The sequence below is a fragment of the Rhipicephalus sanguineus genome, chromosome 11, assembly GCF_013339695.2.
Source record: "Rhipicephalus sanguineus isolate Rsan-2018 chromosome 11, BIME_Rsan_1.4, whole genome shotgun sequence".
In the NCBI taxonomy this organism is placed as follows: Eukaryota; Metazoa; Arthropoda; class Arachnida; order Ixodida; family Ixodidae; genus Rhipicephalus; species Rhipicephalus sanguineus.
The window spans coordinates 125,326,758-125,348,328 of record NC_051186.1 but is presented as its reverse complement, the minus strand read 5'-3'; the positions used below and the strand labels follow the sequence as shown (position 1 = coordinate 125,348,328).

At 44.1% G+C, this 21,571-nt stretch overlaps 1 protein-coding gene across 1 annotated transcript in view; it reads right to left on the bottom strand.

Moving 5' to 3' along the window:
* Nucleotides 1-21,571, bottom strand: part of LOC119375363 (keratin, type I cytoskeletal 9-like) — a 47,979-nt gene that overhangs the window by 3,575 nt on the left and 22,833 nt on the right. Inside the window, exon 5 of the mRNA XM_049411252.1 lies at nt 11-185. Coding sequence (XP_049267209.1) covers nt 11-185 — 175 coding nt within the window. The remainder of the gene's footprint in view (nt 1-10; nt 186-21,571) is intronic.

Below are 21,571 nucleotides of genomic sequence, written 5' to 3'. Positions count from 1 at the left end.
TACTTCTCACCGGAATCGCCCTGACCATCGCTCCCTCCAAGTAGTTCATATAGGCCGGTTCTGACATGACATTTAAGATGCCGTAGTGTTTGATGTTGCTTCTGCTGGCCAGATCTCCGAGCTCAGTGCCGACCTCATCCAGCGACAACGTCAGATCGGTACCATGCACAGCAACTATGGTGTATCTGGAAACAAAGAAGTCCCGCCTGAAGTTCAGCTTATGTACATATAAAAACTAGGAAAATTAAAATTTCCCATAGTGGCTAAACACCATAACAGACGCAATTCAATGTTTTTGTGTAGAATAACTGCACTTCGCGTATTGTCCGCTGAAAGGTACGTGGCTAATGTACTTAAACGTACGTGGCTTTGTAAACCTTCTAAGTTAGAAAGAACATGGCGGCAGACGCCGGCTACGCGTGAGAGGGTCGGGAGAGGGGGCAGTTCACGCTACCTAAATCAAAGATAAAAATATAGAAACATTAGCCATAACACTTTACCAGCATTTGTGTTTATGGGGGAAAATGGCGATACAGAAGTTCAAAGCCACTTCTTCTACATGGAAAGTTAGTGTGGGTGATTCCACGAGAGATCGAACATGCCTGTCCGGTCGATAATTTTTTTTGCCTGGGTTTTTTATATGTTATGTGGGAACATTCAAAGCGCACGGAAGGGAAAATTTTATTTCCAAGAAACGCTCTCAGCACGCCAAAACAATATTTGAAGGTGGCGACGCGGGCCTCCTGTTGTTGCTCACTGCAATGTTTTCGGATTTTACGGCCGAATTTAACGCTAACTATAAATGATGCCGAAAATTCTTTTTGCTGGTTTGAATACGCATCACTGTTAATTACATATGTGTTTTTTTTTTGCCGTGCTCAAAACAAAAAAATGTGAAAAAATGGCAAACGCGGCCGAAATCAAAAACGTCTGCTAGGATTGACGCGCCTTGGCGCCTTTCCTATTTCAAACAGAAACTTCAAAACAGTGTCAAATATGAAAAAGAGCCTTTGCAAGATTTATACCGAAGATCATTTTCCTACGGCAGCCCAAAAAAAAAAGAAAAAATAGTAAAAGAAGCGACTGTTTTCATAAATGTTCGTTTTAAAAAAAAATGAAAACTCCGGTCTCAATTTTGATGACAATTTTTTATCGAACAGCGCCTATGTCAGTCAACACACGGTTTTAATATCAGATGTCCTAATTTGCTTTGTTCACGAGATAAAACGGGCCAAAATGAACCTTGCTCTGTGTGCTCACTTCAGTGCGATAATATTATCTGGGGTGTAACGTCCCAAAACCACGATATGATTACGAGAGACACCGTAGTGGAGGGCTCGGAAAATTTCGACCACCTGGGGTTCTTTAACGTGCACCTAAATCTAAGTACACGGGCCTCAAACATTTTCGCCTCCATCGAAAATGCAGCCGCCGCGGCCGGGATTCGATCCCGCGACCTTCGGGTCAGCAGTCGAGCGCCATAACCACTAGACCACCGTGGCGGGGCCACTTCAGTGCGACTGATAGCTGTTATCAGGTTTCATTGTGCGTAAATCTACAGTTTTAATTATTCTGCTGCAGCAAAACTTTGCTCTGGTGGCTTTTCGTCAAGAAAAATGTGTCCTCAGGTTTTATTTGTGTCTAGCGTGTGCGAAAGTGGTCTGCTGCCGCCCTCTAAAGGGCTAACGTGTACACAGTTTGCAGCCTACAACCTCGCCTACAAGCATCAGAGGAAAGGGGGGCGTGCCTGTTCAAGATATCAATCGCTTCTTCTTCCTGAAAAAATGCTTGGTCTACCTCATCGCGGCTACATGTAGACAGGTTTTCCTTGAGCAGCATAAAGCAATGCTAGCAGACCTCGCAGGTGTCTCGAAGATCCTCAGCCTAAGACCGTAGAGTTTGGAGGCAGGTAACAACAAAAAGTGCAAGAAAAAGAATTTCGCAACACAGCAATCTTCTTTTTATGAACGCGTAAATAATAGGCACAGAATACTCGGACGTAGCCATGGGCCGCGCGCATCGCGTGTAGTGACCAGCTACACCAAATCGAAACGTTTATACTGAGCGGTGCCGTACACATTATCTCACTTCTGCGCATCTGTTATGAATGAGTTACCAGATCTGCTTACGGTTTCACATTTTATGACCAAGGGTGTCTAAGCGCTTCGGGCTGTGATAATTATTTTGTAGGCCACACTCGTCAAAACTAAGGGTAATGTCCGTCTTGCGCCACCAGTGACCTCTGCTGTTCTCGACGAGTGAGATCACTTTAGAAAAGTGCCAACAAAATATCATCAATTGTGCAGCTTCGGCCACTTATGGCTTAATCATGGCACACCGCACGTTTTCTGGCTGCTGAAACGCTGAGGTAAAAGTCGAGATGATACAGAAAGACGTTATCTGCGACGCCGAAAACATGTGATAGCGCGAAGTGAAATAAACGGCTCGAAAAGATTGAGCTAACATTTTACAAATGTTTTTAGGCAAAGTGTGCGTCAAATGGGGAAGATGGTTAGAGCGTACAATGCACGTAATGTAATGGGAGCAAGCAGGCAGTGAGAAAGCAACTGCATAAAAATCCGGCAGATCCCACGCACCCTGGGAATCGATGTAATGCGAAGCAGCCAGCAAATAGCTGCATACATCGCCTTGTTTGTCTTTGAGCCAAATGAAATCATTCATGCCATGGCATCTAGTCCACCATATATCGCATGCATGCACAATCTAGAATACACCATGTGAATGAAACGCATATTCTGGTATATACAATGCATGACCTGTAGTTTATGTTCATCACGCACTCGTGTCATGCCATGCCAATTTTGGTATATATCCAGTTAACAAAACGGCCGGAAGCGCACCATGACAGTGGCATGTAAATCATACCGTACATGACATGCATAACATGATTCGCATGTTAAGACCTCTTATTTATGTTCGTCATACAGTCATATCGCGCAATACCAATTTTGGTGTATATCAAGCGAGCGAAATGGCCGCGAGTGCACCATGCGTATAGCATGTAAATCATGCCATACGTGGCATGCGTATCATGCTTTTTCATGTTACCACCTGTCACTAATGTTCATCATACAGTCACATCGCGCAATACCAGTTTTAGTGTATATCAAGCTAGCAAAACGGCCGCGAATGCACCATGAGCGTGGCATATAAATCATAACATATATGGCATGCATGTCATGGTTTTCATGTTACCACCTGTTATTCATGCTCTTCATACAGTCATATCGGAGAATACCAATTTTGATGCATATCAATCTAGCAAAACGGCCACGAGTGCGCCATGAGCATGGCATGCAAATCATGACGTACATGTCATGCATGTCATGATTTTCATGTGACTACCTCTCATTTACGTTCATCATACAGTCGCGTCGCGCAATACTAATCTTGGTGTATATCGCATACCCAGGAATTCGGGACATCGCTTCTAGTTCACCGTTTTTCACACCACGTGGCGTACGGACCTTCAACGTTCAAAATTCGCGCGATGACGCTTGCCGTAATCGCGCGGATTGAGAAAACCACAATACATAAAAAAAAAGCACGACGACGATGTACAACCAGCGAGCGCGAACCTCAGTCGCCGACAGATAACCGCAACGCATGCGACGAGCGGCCGCTTGGGCTGCCCGACTGTGAGTCAGCAGTTCTGTTGCACTGAAAGGGTGCACACATACAAGTCGCTTGGCTGTGCTTGATAACTACGAACTCTCGAAAGAGCGTTCTGCCCTTCTTATCATCCCCTGCCTTTTCAATATATTTCGTCCGATGATATTCTAGTTGGGCCCGACGGGTTTCTTAAAAGAAAGCAAGAACGCGTCCTTTAGCGCTGCTGTTTTTGTAATGTGAATAAACTAACTTCCAGAAAATAATGCAAGCTTGGGAGTGGGTGATGACGATTGCGGGTTTCCGAATGTGCAGTGTCTTGACGTCCCTAATTTTTGTTGGCCTCAATTTATAAAATCAATATTTTGCGCTATTATGTGAAGACTTCTGGCCGTGTTCGCTACCACAGACATTTTTATTGAAAGCTCAATAACCAGCAGAAGTAAAGGAAGAATGAATACCTTTGCATGCAGAATATTGTTAGATGATCTTAAAAAGAATGGTTTTAACAAAGTCGCTTTAGTTTTAACTGCGCGCTTTTTGTTTCTAAATACCATACCTATACGTCGGAAAGTGCATTGACTTAGGCATGACATGGTACACAGGCCGCGTTTCCCTCTCTGCTAAGTGTTGGTGAAGGAGTAATGAAACAGATTAGATTCATATAAAGTATCGAGAAACCCGCCTTCTTATTTGACTGCCTATGCTAGTCTGCAGAAATGTAGGTGGTCGCGGCTTGAAACCCGGCTCTTGCGGCCAGCTTTATTCGGGACGGAATAGCGCGTTTCTATTTTTACATGGCAAAGTTCGCTAAAAGGCCCCTCGTCAGGACCCGTTTATTATATTGATTACGAGCTGAAATATTTCATTTATTTGAGCAACGGACGTGGAAAGGTGTCGAAAAGCCGTTTTATTTTTATTCTCTGTGTCGTGTGTTTGTTTACCGTAAGACAACGTAGCACCTCACCAGGCGATGTTTGGAGCAAGCTGAGCAAACGTTCACGAATGTCATTTTTTTTTTTTTTGTCAATAAGTTCGCTGTTCACTATTGCAAGAGTCGGAAGGCATTGAACTGCCCTGTTACCGTGCCGCCAGAAGGTAAACATTGTTGTCAACGCAGGCCTTGTCCGCCGCGGTGGAGCAGTGATTATGGTGCTCGGCCGCTGACCCGAAGGTCGCGGGTTCGATCCCGGCCGCGGCCGTCGCATTTCGGTAGAGGCGAAATGCTAGAGGCTCGTGTATTGTGCGATATCAGTGCACATTAAAGAACACCAGATGGTCGAAATTTCCGGAGCCCTTCACTACGGCGTCTCTCATAATCATATCGGGGTTTTGGGACGTTAAACCCCAGATGTTATTATTAACGCTGGCCTTATACCTTCGCCAAGGTGATGCAGGGAAAGAACTCTGCGAGTTTTTTCCCTGCCTTCCCTTACGTATCGTAGGCGATGTGCCCTGTTTTGCTTAGATGGCGAGCCCCAACTTCTTTCTGTTTTTCTTCGCGGCGCCTTTAGAGTGACCGCATTGAGCGTCTCGCAATGGGAGGTTAACTGAAGTCACGTGCTGTAATGAATGACGCTAAAAGCAGTGTGCTGTAGTGCGCGACTCACATCTCGCAGGAAGTGTGGTCCCCTCTGAGATGCACGGACTACCTTTTATTACTTTCATACTTGGTAGACACGATGTTCACCTGCTAATCTACTGACCGTGAATTGGTCAGAAATCTCAGATGATGAAATTCTTCGGTTTCCTCGCATTCCTCATTGTCATCGTCTCAATCACACAATGATGTCAATAAACACTTCGCACCGTCAGATGGTGCTAAGTAGCTATCAGTCATTAAGGCGAGAGCGTTGTATGGCTCGTAATTTTAAAAATCCGGCTTTGGGCGCGAACACACCATTGGTACCAAAACTCGAGTGGGCCGATACCCGGAGGCTGTGCAACAACGGGCGAGGTTGAAAATGTTTCAGGGTGAGGGTGGGACGACCAATGCAATTGACTAAGGACGTTAAAGTGGTTTAATTAATTAATGTCCCTCCAGAGCATAGGCTACTGTGGTCTCCTTAGCGTCAGCTAAATACATTTTATTACAGCGCCACCGACATAATGTGTATCCGCCGTGGGAGCTATTGGCAGATAAAAGTGTGGCGCTGTTAAGCGCGAGGTAGCGGGTTCGATTGCCTGCCATGGCGGCCGTATTGCTTTGATGTAGGACACCCGCTTGCTTTGATGTAGGTGCACGTTCAAGAACCCCAGATGTTTAAACCTATTACAGAATTCCCCACTGCGGCTTGCCTCATAATGACAATGTGGTTATGGCACGTAAAATCCTTTAAATTGTTATTATTTGCATAGGCCGCTAGGGGACGACAGAAATATTACGTGGAAAAAAAAACCCGTACACACGCTTCATCATTAACGCGATAGTGTCACATACCGAGTTTTGCCTAAATTATTGTTATGCATGTTCTATCATCTGCTTATTTTAATAATCCGCAAGTAGCCACGTGAATGCGCACGTGGATACTTCGGAATTACAGATGCTCTTGTCGCAGGATAAAAAAAAACATATATAAAGGGAGAAGGTTATGATATTCCTCTAGTTTTGCTTGCTTTGCTCGCTAGGCCGTCTTCTGGTGCTGTTGTCGCATGCTAAAAGCTACACCGCAGTGTGTATTTTCGCGGGGTACAAGTCAAGAAATGGCTTCTCCTGGTCTTTGTATTTTTTTTTCGGTCGTATTGCAAGATGAGAAATCGAAAACACGACTTGACGCCTAAGACGAGTGCGGTTTAAACCAATGCACTGCGGAGAAAACATTCAACCAGGTTGAATATAAAGGCTTCGAGCTTTCACTTTTGGTAATTCAATTTACATAAACCAACACTCTGCCAGTACCATGTGTTAATAATAATTAATAATAATAATAATAATAATAATAATAATAATAATAATAATAATAATAATAATAATAATAATAATAATATTAATAATAATAATAATAGTAATAATAATAATAATAATAATAATAATAATAATAATAATTGTTGGGGTTTAGCGTCCCAAAACCGCGATATGATTATGAGGGACGCCGTCGCGGAGGGCTCTGGAATTATTGACCACCTGAGGTTCTTTAAGGTGCACCTAAACCTAAGATTTATTCCAGTATTTTTAAATATGGTTCATCGACGCCCTGATTCCGTAACGCCTGCGTAACTGCTTATGCTCGACCGAATCAAATGCCTTCTCGTAGTCTATGAAGGCTATATATAGGGTTTAGCTATATTCCGCGCATTTCTCTATCGCCTCATTGACAGTGTCAGTATGGTCTATTGTCGAGTAGCCTGTACGAAATCCTGCTTGGTACTTTGGTTGACTGAATTCTAATGTTGTCCTAATTGTATTAGCTACTATCTTTGTAAGCAGCTTGTAGACAACGGACAGTAAGCTGATCGGTCTGCAATTTTTCAAGTCCTTGACGTCCCCTTTTTTATTGATTAAAATTATCTTAGTATTCTTCCAAGATTCGGGTACCCTCACCGTTAAGAGACATTTCGTATACAGGGTGGCCAGTTTTTATAACACAGTCTGTCCACTCTTTCAACAGATCTGATGTTACGTGATCCTCACCAGGGGCTTCGCCTCTTTTTCCCTCCAATGCTTTCTTTATTTCCCCTGTCGTTACCGCTGGAATGTCCGATTCCTCTGGGCTACTACTACTTCTTACATTATCTTCCTGGTTGCCCCGGCTACTGTACAGATCTCCGTAAAACTCCTCAGCTGTTTAAGCTATCCTACCCATAGTGTTAGTGCCTTTGTCTTCCTTGTCCCTAAGTCCATACATCTGGATTTTGCCAGTACACAGTATTGCTCTTCACCGCTTTGAGGCTTCGTCCGTTCTAGAAACATGGGACGAAGTTAGTCACGTGCGAGCCGGACCGTGTCCCCAGCCCCTACAGCATAAATTAAATAAAACAATACAATTCGTGTTCCTAGATGAAGTTCAGGGGCGGTCTATGCAATTCGCGGATCCATTTGGAATCAACGTCCGTCGACACTGTCGACGAGCTGAAGGTGAGGTTGTGATATTCAAAGAGTACTCAAGAGAGTATAGTTGGCGTTTGCTAAAAAAAGTATACATTCAAGTATAAAGTATACTGAAATAAAGTATAGATAGACCCGGTGCGCGTCGCTCGCACCATATATGCATCAAACGATAAGCTTTTACGACACTTCGTTGATACTTACTGCAGTTGTTGCATTTTAGAAACGCTGGTTGTGCTTTCGCGTGATGGCTAGCAGGTGAATGTATGCCGCAGATATGTATTGTCGTGAGCAAGATGACCTGCAACGCTGAAATTACCTTTTAAATAGGCCATAGCAGCTAAACGCAGCGAGTAAGCGCAAAAGTGTTCACTACACCAAATGCTCAAATCGAAATGTGTCTACGGCGATTCAGTACGTCCCATTTACATTAGTGCATTACAAGTATTCGTACACTAAACATTAATTCGGTGTTTGGCTCATATTGATGACGACAGAACGTCTTGACGGCATCGGCACGCGGTAACACACGTGCCGTTTAAATGCTACGTCCGATATACATACATACGCTCGGCAATACCTACAATGACTGCGCTTTTCCTTTCACATTTCATGCGTAGAGATACATGCAGATGCGTTCGGATATGTGAATTGTTTTATGATGTAAGAATATTCAACGTGTTCTTTTCGTTTCGTGCTCCCACGGCGCCAACGAGCCGCGGGCTACCGAACGGCTGGCTCGCTCGATGTACACATTTTTCCTATAGTGCTTCACACTCCCGCGGGTCGTTCTGGGATTACCTGAAAAAGGTTTATTAGCAAGAATATAACAATGGGGGGGGGGGGCATTCACCCTCTCTCTTTAGCCTATCATCTGATGCTTTGCAATCATATCCCTCAATTAATTTTTACTATATCTCAACACTTAATTTTCTTTGCCTGTAACTATCAATTCAATTAATTACTCCTTTAAATTGCAAAAGGGTCTCTTGAAGGGCCAGTTGATATACCTGTTACTGCGTTGAAAACAGCGCGAAAACGGGACGAAGCGTAACAAACAAGACAAGCGCTGCTTTTATGTTTTCTTAGCATTCGGGTCGTTTTCACGCAGTTTTCAACGCAGTAACAGGCAGCAACTGGCCCTTCAACACAGCCTTCTGCAATTTCTTTCTTTTGCATCAGGCTCTTTCGCACCCAGTGTTTTGCATAACTCATCAATGTACCAGCGCTTGCGTTGTTTTAAATGTGAAGCATTTCTTAGCGAACATTTCACACTTCGAACATTTCTGCCTACCTACCTACCTACCTACCTACCGACCCTCCCACCCACCCACCCATCTACCTACCCACCTACCTACCTACCTACCTACCTACCTACCTACCAGGCCCGTAGCCAGGAATTTTTTTTCGGGGGGAGTGGGGGTGGGAGTGGCACTGACTGAAAGCCTTGACTATTTGAAAAAACGCCTATTTTCAGTATTTATTTTCGGTAAAACACCACGTATCAAAAATATTTCGGGGGGGGGGGGGGCGCCCCCCCTGGCTACGGGCTTGCTATCTATCTATCTATCTATCTATCTATCTATCTATCTAGCCGCCTACGTCTCGGTGCTCTCTTGATCGCCTCCCTAACTTGGTGTAGACCAAAATTGGCATGGCAGGGTAAGAGGATTTGACAAATATGACTGTCGGGTGATGGCATGAACAATGTGAAAATCCTATCGCGTACGTCGTCAAACACTATGCTCCAGAACGTGTTGCACATACCCGTGTACCACGGGCCGCGGTGTACGGGTATGCGCCACAGGGAATAGAGAGTTTATATCTACCCAGGAACGGCGAGAAGAGACTTTGGTAATTTAAATGCGAGAGCGTTAAGAGAAACCGACATCGGCAGCGTTGACCCGACGATTGTTAAGAATGAGAATTAGGATCCCAGCAGGAATCGAACCCAAGCATTCTGCGCGGCAATCAGCTATTCTACAACAGAGCCGCTCCAGGTCTATAAACTGGTTTGGAAAAACAGCCTATGCAGGCGTAATGTTGGTGCAACGTCAGTAGTGGTTGTGGTGCTGGCTATCTAATTTTACAAGAAAGCAATAAACACTACATATGTACTCCTGCGATACAGACGTCATATCAGATTAACGTCTGTGGTTGCAGTGATGGCTCCCCTTGTATAGCAGTCTAATAAGCATTACATTTGTATCCCTATGATTCAGCAAGCTACATTGAAGTTGAAGCATTGCTCGATCCCTACATTAACGAAAGTTACGTATGATATTCACATGATTGCACGATAATGTGAACTTAGTTTGTATAATACTGACGTATGTGCTCTTACGTGAGGGCTGACGTTACGTCGCACAATAAGTTACCTTTTAAACGCCAGTATTGTCGACGTGCCTGGTAAGCCCACGATGTGCACACAGCTACTACACTTACAAAAGCACGTCGATCCACCTCGTAACGCTTGGCTCAAAGCCATAAAATACAGCATAAAGGTACTCGATGACTGCTTCGCGCGAAACCGATTCCCACAACGCGCGAGATCTGCCGAATTTTTTTCGTTAGCCTTCGTCCAGTTTTTGCGCTGTTTTCAACGCAGTACTCCTTAAAATCGTGATCTCTCGTAAATGTTTCTTGTGGCACATGTCAGTGATAAATGGCATCTATATTAAACGAATAATTATAATTGATTACAAATTAAATACATTTATCGCTGCTAATAATTGACGACATTGTATTATTTCCGGCCATCGCACTATAACTGCATAGATTGATATACTAGCTATCTATCTTCATTATGTCCTGCACTGACAGCTTTCACTCCTACATTTAAAATGTTGAATTCATCGTCGCCATTCATTAGTAATGCACTTCATGCTATTGTGCGAATGCAGATCAACATATAATAAGTCATTCTTAATGTGAATTCTGGGTTAACCTAAGTTTAAAAATTCGCGCAGCTTGCACTGAGTCGCGCAAAGCTGGACTAGAGGGGAGCTGGTCGACACTTGGCTGGTCCTGGCTTTACCAGCCAAGTATCGACACATGCATTCACACGCCGATGCACGAAGTGTTCATGGGATCACATTGTAAATCACGAGTATATAGACTAGGTGTTGATAGGGTTCCATTGGGTATCGCTTGGTAATCACAACACCAGTAAATCACAACACCAAATGAATCTGCTTAGGCAGGATAATTAGAATAATTAGCTTAATAGCACTGTAACAGAAAAAACAGCGCGAGTAGACAGGGACGGAAGGGGCACACACAGAACACCCGTGTGTGTACCCCTTCTCTCCCTGTATTCATGTGCTGTTTTTTCGTTACAATGCTACCAAACCAACGAGCCCACCGACATGCAATAGCTTAATAGGTCTTAGTGGCACATTCGAGTCTTGGTCCCGATTAGCTTGCATCCCAAGTCAGACTAGCCTTAATTATAACTTAATTAGCTTAATTAGCCTAACTCGCACATTCGAGGCTCGGCCTCGACTAGCTTGCATTCGAAGTCAATCTAAGCCTAATGAACTGTTTAGCATAATTAACGCTAATTAACTTAGTATTACTTAGTCTTAATTAGCATTTGCTCGGCACATCTTGCTGAGCTCAGCACGACTATGCAACAAGAATCTCAACTCGGCTTAATAATCGCTAATTAACCTTTGAGTTAATTATGCCTGGCAAATTAGGCTTTGCCCTGCTCAGCTAGGCTTAATTAGGCTTGGCTATGATTCACTTGGCTTAACCAGGCACAGTTATGCTCAACACGCCGACATGATGATCATTATCTACATCGCGAGTCGGACAACGGGTGGACATAACAGCTCTGCTGTAAAAATAAATATTGTAATTGTGCTGCAGAGCCCTTAATTGCCAATTAGCAAAACACTCTAAATGTATTCAGCCTCTCCCTGTATACTTTCAATTATGCATTACAATGATATCGTCCTATTAATTTATTGACCAACTACCCACACTTGATAACTGCCTACAACGATCACTAATAAACTATAAAATATGTTTTTCTTGCATAAAATTTCATTTGTCACCTTTAATCATTGGTTCCATAGATTTTGCGGGTACGTCATTGCCAATTTTGTTAATTATCCATAACAATTAAGCTAAAAGACCCCTAATCACGAATTAGCAACTTGAGATTCTTACATCTAATTAGGCTAAAATACCCTGATCACTAACTAGCAACTTAAGATTCTTATATCTTTCATCGTCTTCGTCTCCACTCCATGTGATTACGTGGAGTGGAGACGAAGACATGTGATTACATTACAACGCGATCCTCCGATTAATTTATTCTCATTTACCCCTTTCCTAATTAACACTAAGTGTAAGTATTAATAATTCCAGAGTACGATTACCATATATTTTATACCTTTTATTAGTAATTAGCTATGACAGTAGCTAATGCTAGTTACATGCGACAGCCATCTAGCATCAATGGTGTACGGTGCAATACTACCTATAAATATATATATGATACATGTCCTTCTGTACTGACCGCTTTCACCAATAAGTTTTAAATAAATTGTTAAATTCATTAGTACCTTTCATTACATATACTCAATAGAGGAAGATTCGTATGCGTATCAATGTCTCTTGTTAATTCTTACTTGCTTTGAATTACGAGGAACTATTCTCCTTTTTGATCATCTGCTCTAATTAACCTACGATTTCTCATTGCTAGTTATCAACTGAAGAACTCCACAGTATTCATACAATCCATATCTTGAGCAGCTTCAAGAAAAACAAACTTGTATAAAAACAGTGACATTTTCACGTGTTTTGGGGCCACCGAAAACACTATGAAGCGCATGCACCCCTATAAGATGGTTTTGCTGCAATGCACCATTTTACAAAAGTTCCCGTCGAACCTCAGAAACTTCGCCAACATCAGCCAAACTTCACAGGTGCGAAGATTGAATCATCGACATTGAATCACTTCAGTGATTTAAGCAGGTGAGGGCGCATTGTTTTTATATAATTTTTTAAGTTCTCTCCTATGGAGTTTCACATTGCACATAAAAGTGGTTCTCGAACCCAGGAAGTTTATGGGAATAAAGCAAAACTTCTCGCACTGTGAGATGATGATTCCCAGATTATATGGACGAAGTGATTTAACCGTATATTGAGGCGTTGCACTACAATAAATATTTCAAGGTCGTTTCCCATTCAGTGACGCTGCCACTCAGCAGCCAACGCAACAGATGGCGCTAGTTGTCGATGTCTCGAATTCCTGGACATGCACGCTGGTGAAACGGCCGCAAGTGCACCATGAGCGCGGCATGTAAATCATGACATACGTGACATCATGTCATGGTTTTCACGTTACCACCTGTTATTCATGTTTGTCATACAGTCGCGTCGCGCAATACCAATTTTGGTATATATCAAGCTAGGAAAACGGCCGCCAATGAATCATGAGTGTCGCTTGTAAATCATGTCGTACATGACCTGCATGTCATGATTTCCATGTTACCACCTCTCATTTACGCTCTTCATGCAGTTGCGTCGCGCAATACCCAATTTTGGTGTATATCAAGCAAGCGAAACGGCCTCGAGTGCGCCAAGAGCATGGCATGTATATCATGTCGTTCATGTCATGCATGTCATTATTTTCATGTTACCACGTCTCATTTACGTTCGTCATACAGTCGCTTCGTGCAATAGCAATTTTGGTGTACATCAAGCTAGCGAAGCGGCCGCGAATGCATCATGAGCGTGGCATGTAAATCATGACATACAATACATGACATGCATGTCATGGTTTCCATCTAACCAACTGTTATTCATGTTCTTCATACAGCTCATTCGCGCAATACCAATTTTGGTGTATATCAATCTACTGAAACGGCCGCTAGCGCACCATGAGCGTGGCATGTCAATCAGGTCGTACATGACTTGCATGTCATGATTTTCATGTTACCACCTCTCACGTTCGCCATAGGGTCGTGTCGCGCAATACCAATTGTGGTGTATATCATGCAAGCCAAACGGCCGCGAATGCACCATGAGCGTGGCATGTAAATTATGACATACATGTCATGGTTCTCATGCTACCCCCTGCTATTCATGTTCTTCACACAGTCACATCGCACAATACCAATTTCGCTGTATATCGATCTAGCAAAACGACCGCGAGTGCGCCATGAGCATGGCATGTAAATCATGTCGTACATGACATGCATGTCATGATTTTCATGTTAACACGTGTCAGGTATGTTCGTCATACAGGAATGTCTTGTCATAGCTGTTTTCGTTTATATCCCTTCATTTAAACGGCCGCGAGCGCCCCGAGACCATGTCATGTAAATCATGCTGCACATGACATGCGCGTCAAGATTTGCATGTTAGGACCTGTCATTATGTTCGTCATGAACTCTTGTCATGCCGTACCAATTTTGGTATATATGAAATTAACGGAACGGGCGCAAGAGCCTAAGGCCAAGGAATGTAAATCATGCGTTCATGACATGCGTGTCATGTATACATCCGATTAACGAAACGGCCAGGAGAGCACAAAGTCGTAGGCGGCTAGATAGATAGATAGATAGATAGATAGATAGATAGATAGATAGATAGATAGATAGATAGATAGATAGATAGATAGATAGATAGATAGATAGATAGATAGATAGATAGATAGATAGATAGATAGATACGCTCAAAGTCGCAGAAGTTCGCTAAGAAATGCTTCGCGTTTAAAACGCGCCGGCTGATTGTGCCATTTAGCTGGCACCATGAGCAAGCTGGCCTTCGCTGCATACAGAAGCTTTGTTTGGTGTGCAAGGATAGTTTTCGCAAAGTCACCTAAACCATGTGCTCGCGGTGTCTCGCGTGCTTCTGATTATCGAATACTGGCGGGTTAAGTGGAGGTTTTAAGCTGCACACTGCGTACGCGTTAGCCCTTTAGAGAGCGGCAGCAGCCCACCCTCGCACACTCTAGACACAAATAAAGTTTGAGAATACATTTTTCTTGACGACACGACACCAGAACAAAGTTTTACTACAGGAAAATAATTAAAACTGTATATTGACGTGCAATGTAAGCTGAGGACAACCATCAATCGCGGTAAAGTGAGCACACAGAGCAAAGGTGATTTTGGCCTGTTACATCTCGTGAACAAAGTAGATGAGGACCTAAATATTAACATGGTGTCTTCACTGACATAAGCGCTCTCCGATAAAAAAAATATCAAAATTGAGACCGGTGTTTTCCTATTTTATTTTTTAAATTGAACTTTTTTTGAAACATCACGCGTCCTTACCTCTTTGCTTCCCTTGCGCTGCCTGTGGAAAAACTATCTTCCGCATAAATGTTGCAAAGGTCTTTTGCTATACTTGACACTGTTTTGAAGTTTCTTTGTTAAATAAGACAGGCGCCAATGCGCATCAAAATTAGCAAATTTTGTTGATTTGGACCGTGTGCGCTATTTTTTCACATTTTTCCTATAGGGGACGCCATAAAAAAAAGCATGGAGGTAACTCACAGTAATGCGTATTTAAACCAGCAAAAATAATTTTCGACACATCCTTTACAGTTCGCGTTAAATTCGGCCGTGAAATCCGAAAACATTCCAGTGAGCAAAAACAGAAGGCCCGTGCCGCCACCTTCAAAAATTTATTTGGTGCGCTGGGAGCGTTTCATGGACATAAAATTTTCAGTTCCGTGCACTTTGAATATGCCCACATAACATATGAAAAACCCAGGCAAAACAAAAATATTAACCGGACAGGCTTGTTCGATCTCTCGTGGAATCCCCCGTGTGTGTATCTGTATATGATGGGCTCGATAAATATTATGCGGCAGGTTCCGACTCAGAAGGAAATGCAGAAGGCACCGCTATTCTTTAGTGGATCTAAATTTTCATCAATCCCTGCCATCTTGAATATCCATATCGAAACGTATTCAGCTGTCATCCATCTATCTGGAACACACGCCATGCAAATGCGATAAAAATTGTGGAGGAGGCCCTAATTGTTCACTTAGCTGTCCAGTAGTGGCACTCGCACATGGACGTTCGTGTGCACTGGTCTATTCCTTTTTTTAACCTTGTGTTTCGCGCGCTGCCCAAGCGAATCTCAGAGGCCACGAAGAAAGAAGCATCAGCGAACTTAATCCATTATTTTCAATATTCCTCCCGACACTAATTGTCTCTTATTTTATATCAAGTTATGCTCCGACATCGTATGCATAAAATAGAGCTGTTGACTTAATCAAAAACCACCCATTCGTATTGTTAGAACTATTTTAATGAATATTCGGATATCCAGAAATAACTTCACGACCGAATATGACACTAATATGAATATGACACTAGATGCTCATGACACTAAAAAGGAAGCTAAAGAGCCTGCAAAAGTGTCTACAGCAAGTAGAGACCTAGAACCCATCGTGAGTAGTGCAGCGAGACAGGACCCCAGAAGGGAACAGACGAGCACAGGCGAAAACTAAAAAATGATAGTACTGAAGGCAGCTCTGCAGGTTTACACGCCAAGCTGCGCAGGTGCACCGTCACAACGACCAATGGAATAGAAAAGAAGCATGCAGACAAGGTGCGAAAGAAATTGAATTTCTGCTTTGTAGACCGGGAAGGACGGGTCGCTTACACACGCCTCACCCGCTTTTCTGATTAAAAACGCTTCTAACGTTTCACGGGCTGTTTTTCGCCTGCTTCTGCCTAGGAAAGCAGAAATTTATTTCTTTCGCGCCTTCTTTGAATGTCTTTTATTCCATTGGTCGTTGTCACGATGCGCCTGCGTTGCTTGATGGTATATAAACCTGTAGATCTGCCTTAAATAAAATCATTTGTTAGCTTCCGCCTGCGCTCGTCTCTTCCTTCCCGGTGTCCTGTCTCGTTGCGCTACTCCCGATGGGTTGTCTGTCCAAACACCAACGAGCATAACAGTCAACTCCTTTAAAATAAGAAGAGAGTGGGGCATTCTCACGACATCACGATATGTGGCAGCGGCATTAAGCACAGCAGGCACTGACCGCATACCATATACATTAGGGCAAATTGGGTAACCCCTGGTCATTTAGCGCAATGGAATATGAATCAAGGTAACGGAACGCACTGGTGAAGTTAAAACAAAGTCGCGTGGTGTGACTAGTAAACACCAATCAATAGGTCCTCCACTATTTGACGAGGAAAATTGAAGGCATGTGACCAAGTCAACACACGAAAAATGGGGATGCCACTTGACCGCTGTAATAAGTTTTCCTATTCCATCAGATCCCGTAAGGCTCAGTCTGTCGACCATTACGGCATTCGTGTCATTTTGCATTGGACATGCCGAAAGTGTTAACAGGAAACCCCAGACGCAACGTGGGTGAACAATGCAAAGAACGGTGCCTTTTAACCTAATGTCGGTTAAAATTTCAGTTCGAAGTGTTGCAATTCCGCCTTTAAGATAGATGTTCAAAATTCTGCACCAATGAGCGCGCGCTTCAAACTGACATCATGAGCCGGATGTCCGGTCACCCCACCCTCACAGAACTTGCCAAGTGGATAAACGGGACCATTTATTTTATCGCAGAGGCGGTCAGCTGAAGCGGTTCGGTCATGTGGTCAGGGCCTTTCTGTACTTCTTAAGATGTACCTCAATATATTTTGCTTAGTCGCGGAGGCTGTCGGATGAAGCACTTCAGTGATCTTATAATAATTATTGTGGGGGGTAACGTCCCAAAACAACCATTTGATTAGGAGAGACGCCGTAGTGGAGGACCCCCAAAATTTCGACAACCTGCGGTTCTTGAACATGCACCTAAGTCTAAGCACACGGGCCTTAATCATTTTCGCCTCCATCAAAAATGCTGCCGCCGCGACCGGGATTGGATAACGCTTCCTTGGGTCAGCAGCAGAGCGCCATAACCACTAGACCACCATGGTGAGTCTTCGGTGATCTGAGCGGGGCATCTATAGACGTCTTGAGTTGTACCCGACTATAGTTTGCTTAGTCGTGTCCGCGATCGGATGAAGCGCTTTGGTCATCTGGGTTGGGCATCTCTGAAGGTCTTGAGTTGTACCAAACTATACTTAGTCGCAAAGGCGATGGGATGAAGCGCTTCAGTCAACTAGGCGGTGCCTCTCCGAATTAATTGAGTTGTACCTCACTTTACTTTGCTTAGTCGCGAAGTTGATCATAACAAGTGCTTCAGTCATCTGGGCGGAAGCTGTAAATGCTTCTTGATTTGTACCTGACCATATTTTGCTTAGTCGCGGAGGTGCTCGGATGAAGCGCTTCAGTCCTCTGGGCATTGCCGCTTCGTATTTCACAAAGTGTCATCATCAGCCTGTCTACGCCCACTGCAGGGCAAAGGCCTCTCCCATGTTCCCCCAATCAACCCGGTCCTGTGCTTTCTGCTGCCACGTTATACCTACAAACTTCTTAATCTCATTTACCGACCTAATTTTCTGTCTCCCCCTCACGCGTTTGCCACTCCAGTCAGTTACCCTTAAAGGGGTACTGATACAAAATTTCGCGGCCGAGATAGCCTGCTGGATCAATTCCCGTGTACGTGCGTGTACCATCTGCAAAATATCGACAGCAAATAAAGCTTTTAAGGTATTTTATATGAATTTTGAAGTTCGCGAGCGCGATCCAGCATTGTAGGCCGCACCTGGTGCATTGACACCCTCGGAGGTTACCCGAGGTGACCCCCCTACTTCCCCTACGTAACCGTTGCAGCCGGTACAAGTTATGATGACGTCGGAGCCGCCATTTCTGTTTTGACGCGCTTCCCGACGAATCGCTCCTCGCCAGCGGGTAAAACCTGAAGTGATTCGCCACGTCGAAAATTCCTTCCATCCCCGCCGCAACAAAATCGTCGCCATCAGACGACGATGAGCCCGGCGACATCAGACCGCGCGGAAATGCGTCACTGTTCTGTGTGCTCAAGTGACCGAGCGTTTCACTCGCTAGGTGGTGATAGTTGCACCCGGCGGCTTGTCGTTTTTGGAGCTCTGTCAAACCGAAACTGAGGCTGTGTCGGTAATGAGGAGCTTGTAATTAATCATCTGTCGCGCGCTGCAGCAAACGATGTGCCGTGTTATGAATAACAGGCCCTCAGCAACACATTGCAGCAAAAAAACGCGGGGCGAAAATTTTTGTGTCAGGACTCCTTTAATGACCACCGGTTATCCTGCCGACGTGCTACGTGCCCGGCCCATATCCAATTCTTCTTGATTTTAACTATGATGTCCTTAACCCCCGTTTCTTCCCTGACCCACTCTGCTCTCTTCCTGTCTCTTAAGGTTAAACCTATCATTTTCGTTTCCATCGCTCGCTGTGTCGTCCTGAATTTAAGTTGAACCCTCTTTGTAATTCTCCAGGTTTCGGCTCCGTAGGTAAGTACGGGTAAGATGCAGCTGTTATATACCTTCGTCTTGAGGGATAGTGGTAGACTACCATTCATGATTTGATAATGTTTGCCGAATGAACCCCATCCCATTCTTATTCTTCTTGTTATTTCACTCTCATGGAATGGCTCCGCGGTTACTATCTGTCCTAAGTAGACGTACTCCTTTACAACTTCAAGTGTGTCGCCACCTAAAGTATACCTGACAATAGTTTGCTTAGTTGCGGAGGCAGTTGCATTAAGCACTTCGGTTATCTACGTGGGAAGTCTCTATACTTCTCGATTTGTGCCTGACCATAGTTTCCTTAGTCGTCGAAAGGATCGGATGAGGCGCTCCAGTCCTCTGGGCATTGCCTCTTCGTAGTTCTTGAGCTACACCAGCCAATAGTTTGCTTAGTCGCGGAGGCAGTTCGATGAAGAACTTCTGTCATCTAGGCGGGGCGTCTCTATACTTTTCGATTTGTACCTGACCATAGTTTGCTTAGTCGCGAAGGGGATCGGATAAAGAGCTTCAGTCCTCTGGGCATTTCCTCTTCGTATTTCTTGAGCTATACCTGATAAAAGTTTGCTTAGTCGCGGAAGCAGTTGGATGAAACACTTCGGTCATCTAGGTGGGACGTCTCTATACTTCTCGATTTGTACCTCACCATAGTTTGCTTAGTCGCAAAGGGAATCGGATAAATCGCTTCTGTCCTCTGGACCTCGCCACTTCGTATTTCTTGAGCTATACCTGACAATAGTTTGCTTAGTCGCGAAGGCAGTTAGATGAAGCACTTCTGTCATCTAGGCGGGACGTCGCTATACTTTTCGATTTGTACCTGACCATAGTTTGCTTAGTCGCGAAGGGGATCGGATAAATCGCTTCAGTCATCTGGGCATTGCCTCTTCGTATTTCTTGAGCTATACCTGACAATAGTTTGCTTAGTCGCGAAGGCAGTTGGATGAAGCACTTCGGTCATCAAGGCGGCATAATAGTTCCTATACTTCTTGATTTGTACCTGACCATAGTTTGCTTTGTCGTGAAGGACATCGGATAAATCGCTTTAGTCCTCTGGGCCTTGCCTCTTCGTATTTCTTGAGCTATACCTGATAACAGTTTGCTTAGTCGCGGAAGCAGTTGGATTAAGCACTTCGGTCATCTAGGCGCGACGTCTGTATACTTCTCGATTTGTACCTGACCATAGTTTGCTTAGTCGCGAAGGGGATCGGATAAATCGCTTCAGTCCTCAGGGCATTGCCTCTTCGAATTTCTTGAGCTATACCCGACAATAGTTTGCTTGGTCGCGGAAGCAGTTGGATGATGCACTTCGATCATTTAGGCGGACGTCTCTATACTTCTCGATTTGCACCTGACCATAGTTTGCTTGGTCACGAAGGGGATCGGATAAATCGCTTCAGTCCTCTGGGCATTTCCTCTTCGTATTTCTTGAGCTATACCTGATAAAAGTTTGCTTAGTCGCGGAAGCAGTTGGATGAAGCACTTCGGTCATCAAGGTGGGACGTCTCTATACTTCTCGATTTGTACCTGACCATAGTTTGCTTAGTCGCAAAGGGAATCGGATAAATCGCTTCTGTCTTCTAGGCCTCGCCACTTCGTATTTCTTGAGCTATACCTGATAATAGTTTGCTTAGTCGCGGAAGCAGTTGGATGAAGCACTTCTGTCATCTAGGCGGGACGTCTCTATACTTTTCGATTTGTACCTGACCATAGTTTGCTTAGTCGCGAAGGGGATCGGATAAATCGCTTCAGTCATCTGGGCATTGCCTCTTCATATTTCTTGAGCTATACCTGACAATAGTTTGCTTAGTCGCGAAGGCAGTTAGATGAAGCACTTCTGTCATCTAGGCGGTACGTCTCTATACTTTTCGATTTGTACCTGACCATAGTTTGCTTAGTCGCGAAGGGGATCGGATAAATCGCTTCAGTCATCTGGGCATTGCCTCTTCGTATTTCTTGAGCTATACCTGACAATAGTTTGCTTAGTCGCGAAGGCAGTTGGATGAAGCACTTCGGTCATCAAGGCGGCATAATAGTTCCTATACTTCTTGATTTGTACCTGACCATAGTTTGCTTTGTCGTGAAGGAGATCGGATAAATCGCTTTAGTCCTCTGGGCCTTGCCTCTTCGTATTTCTTGAGCTATACCTGATAACAGTTTGCTTAGTCGCGGAAGCAGTTGGATTAAGCACTTCGGTCATCTAGGCGGGACGTCTGTATACTTCTCGATTTGTACCTGACCGTAGTTTGCTTAGTCGCGAAGGGGATCGGATAAATCGCTTCAGTCCTCAGGGCATTGCCTCTTCGAATTTCTTGAGCTATACCCTACAATAGTTTGCTTGGTCGCGGAAGCAGTTGGATGATCCACTTCGATCATTTAGGCGGACGTCTCTATACTTCTCGATTTGTACCTGACATAGTTTGCTTGGTCACGAAGGGGATCGAATAAATCGCTTCAGTCCTCTGGGCATTGCCTCTTCGTATTTCTTGAGCTACACCTGACAAGAAAT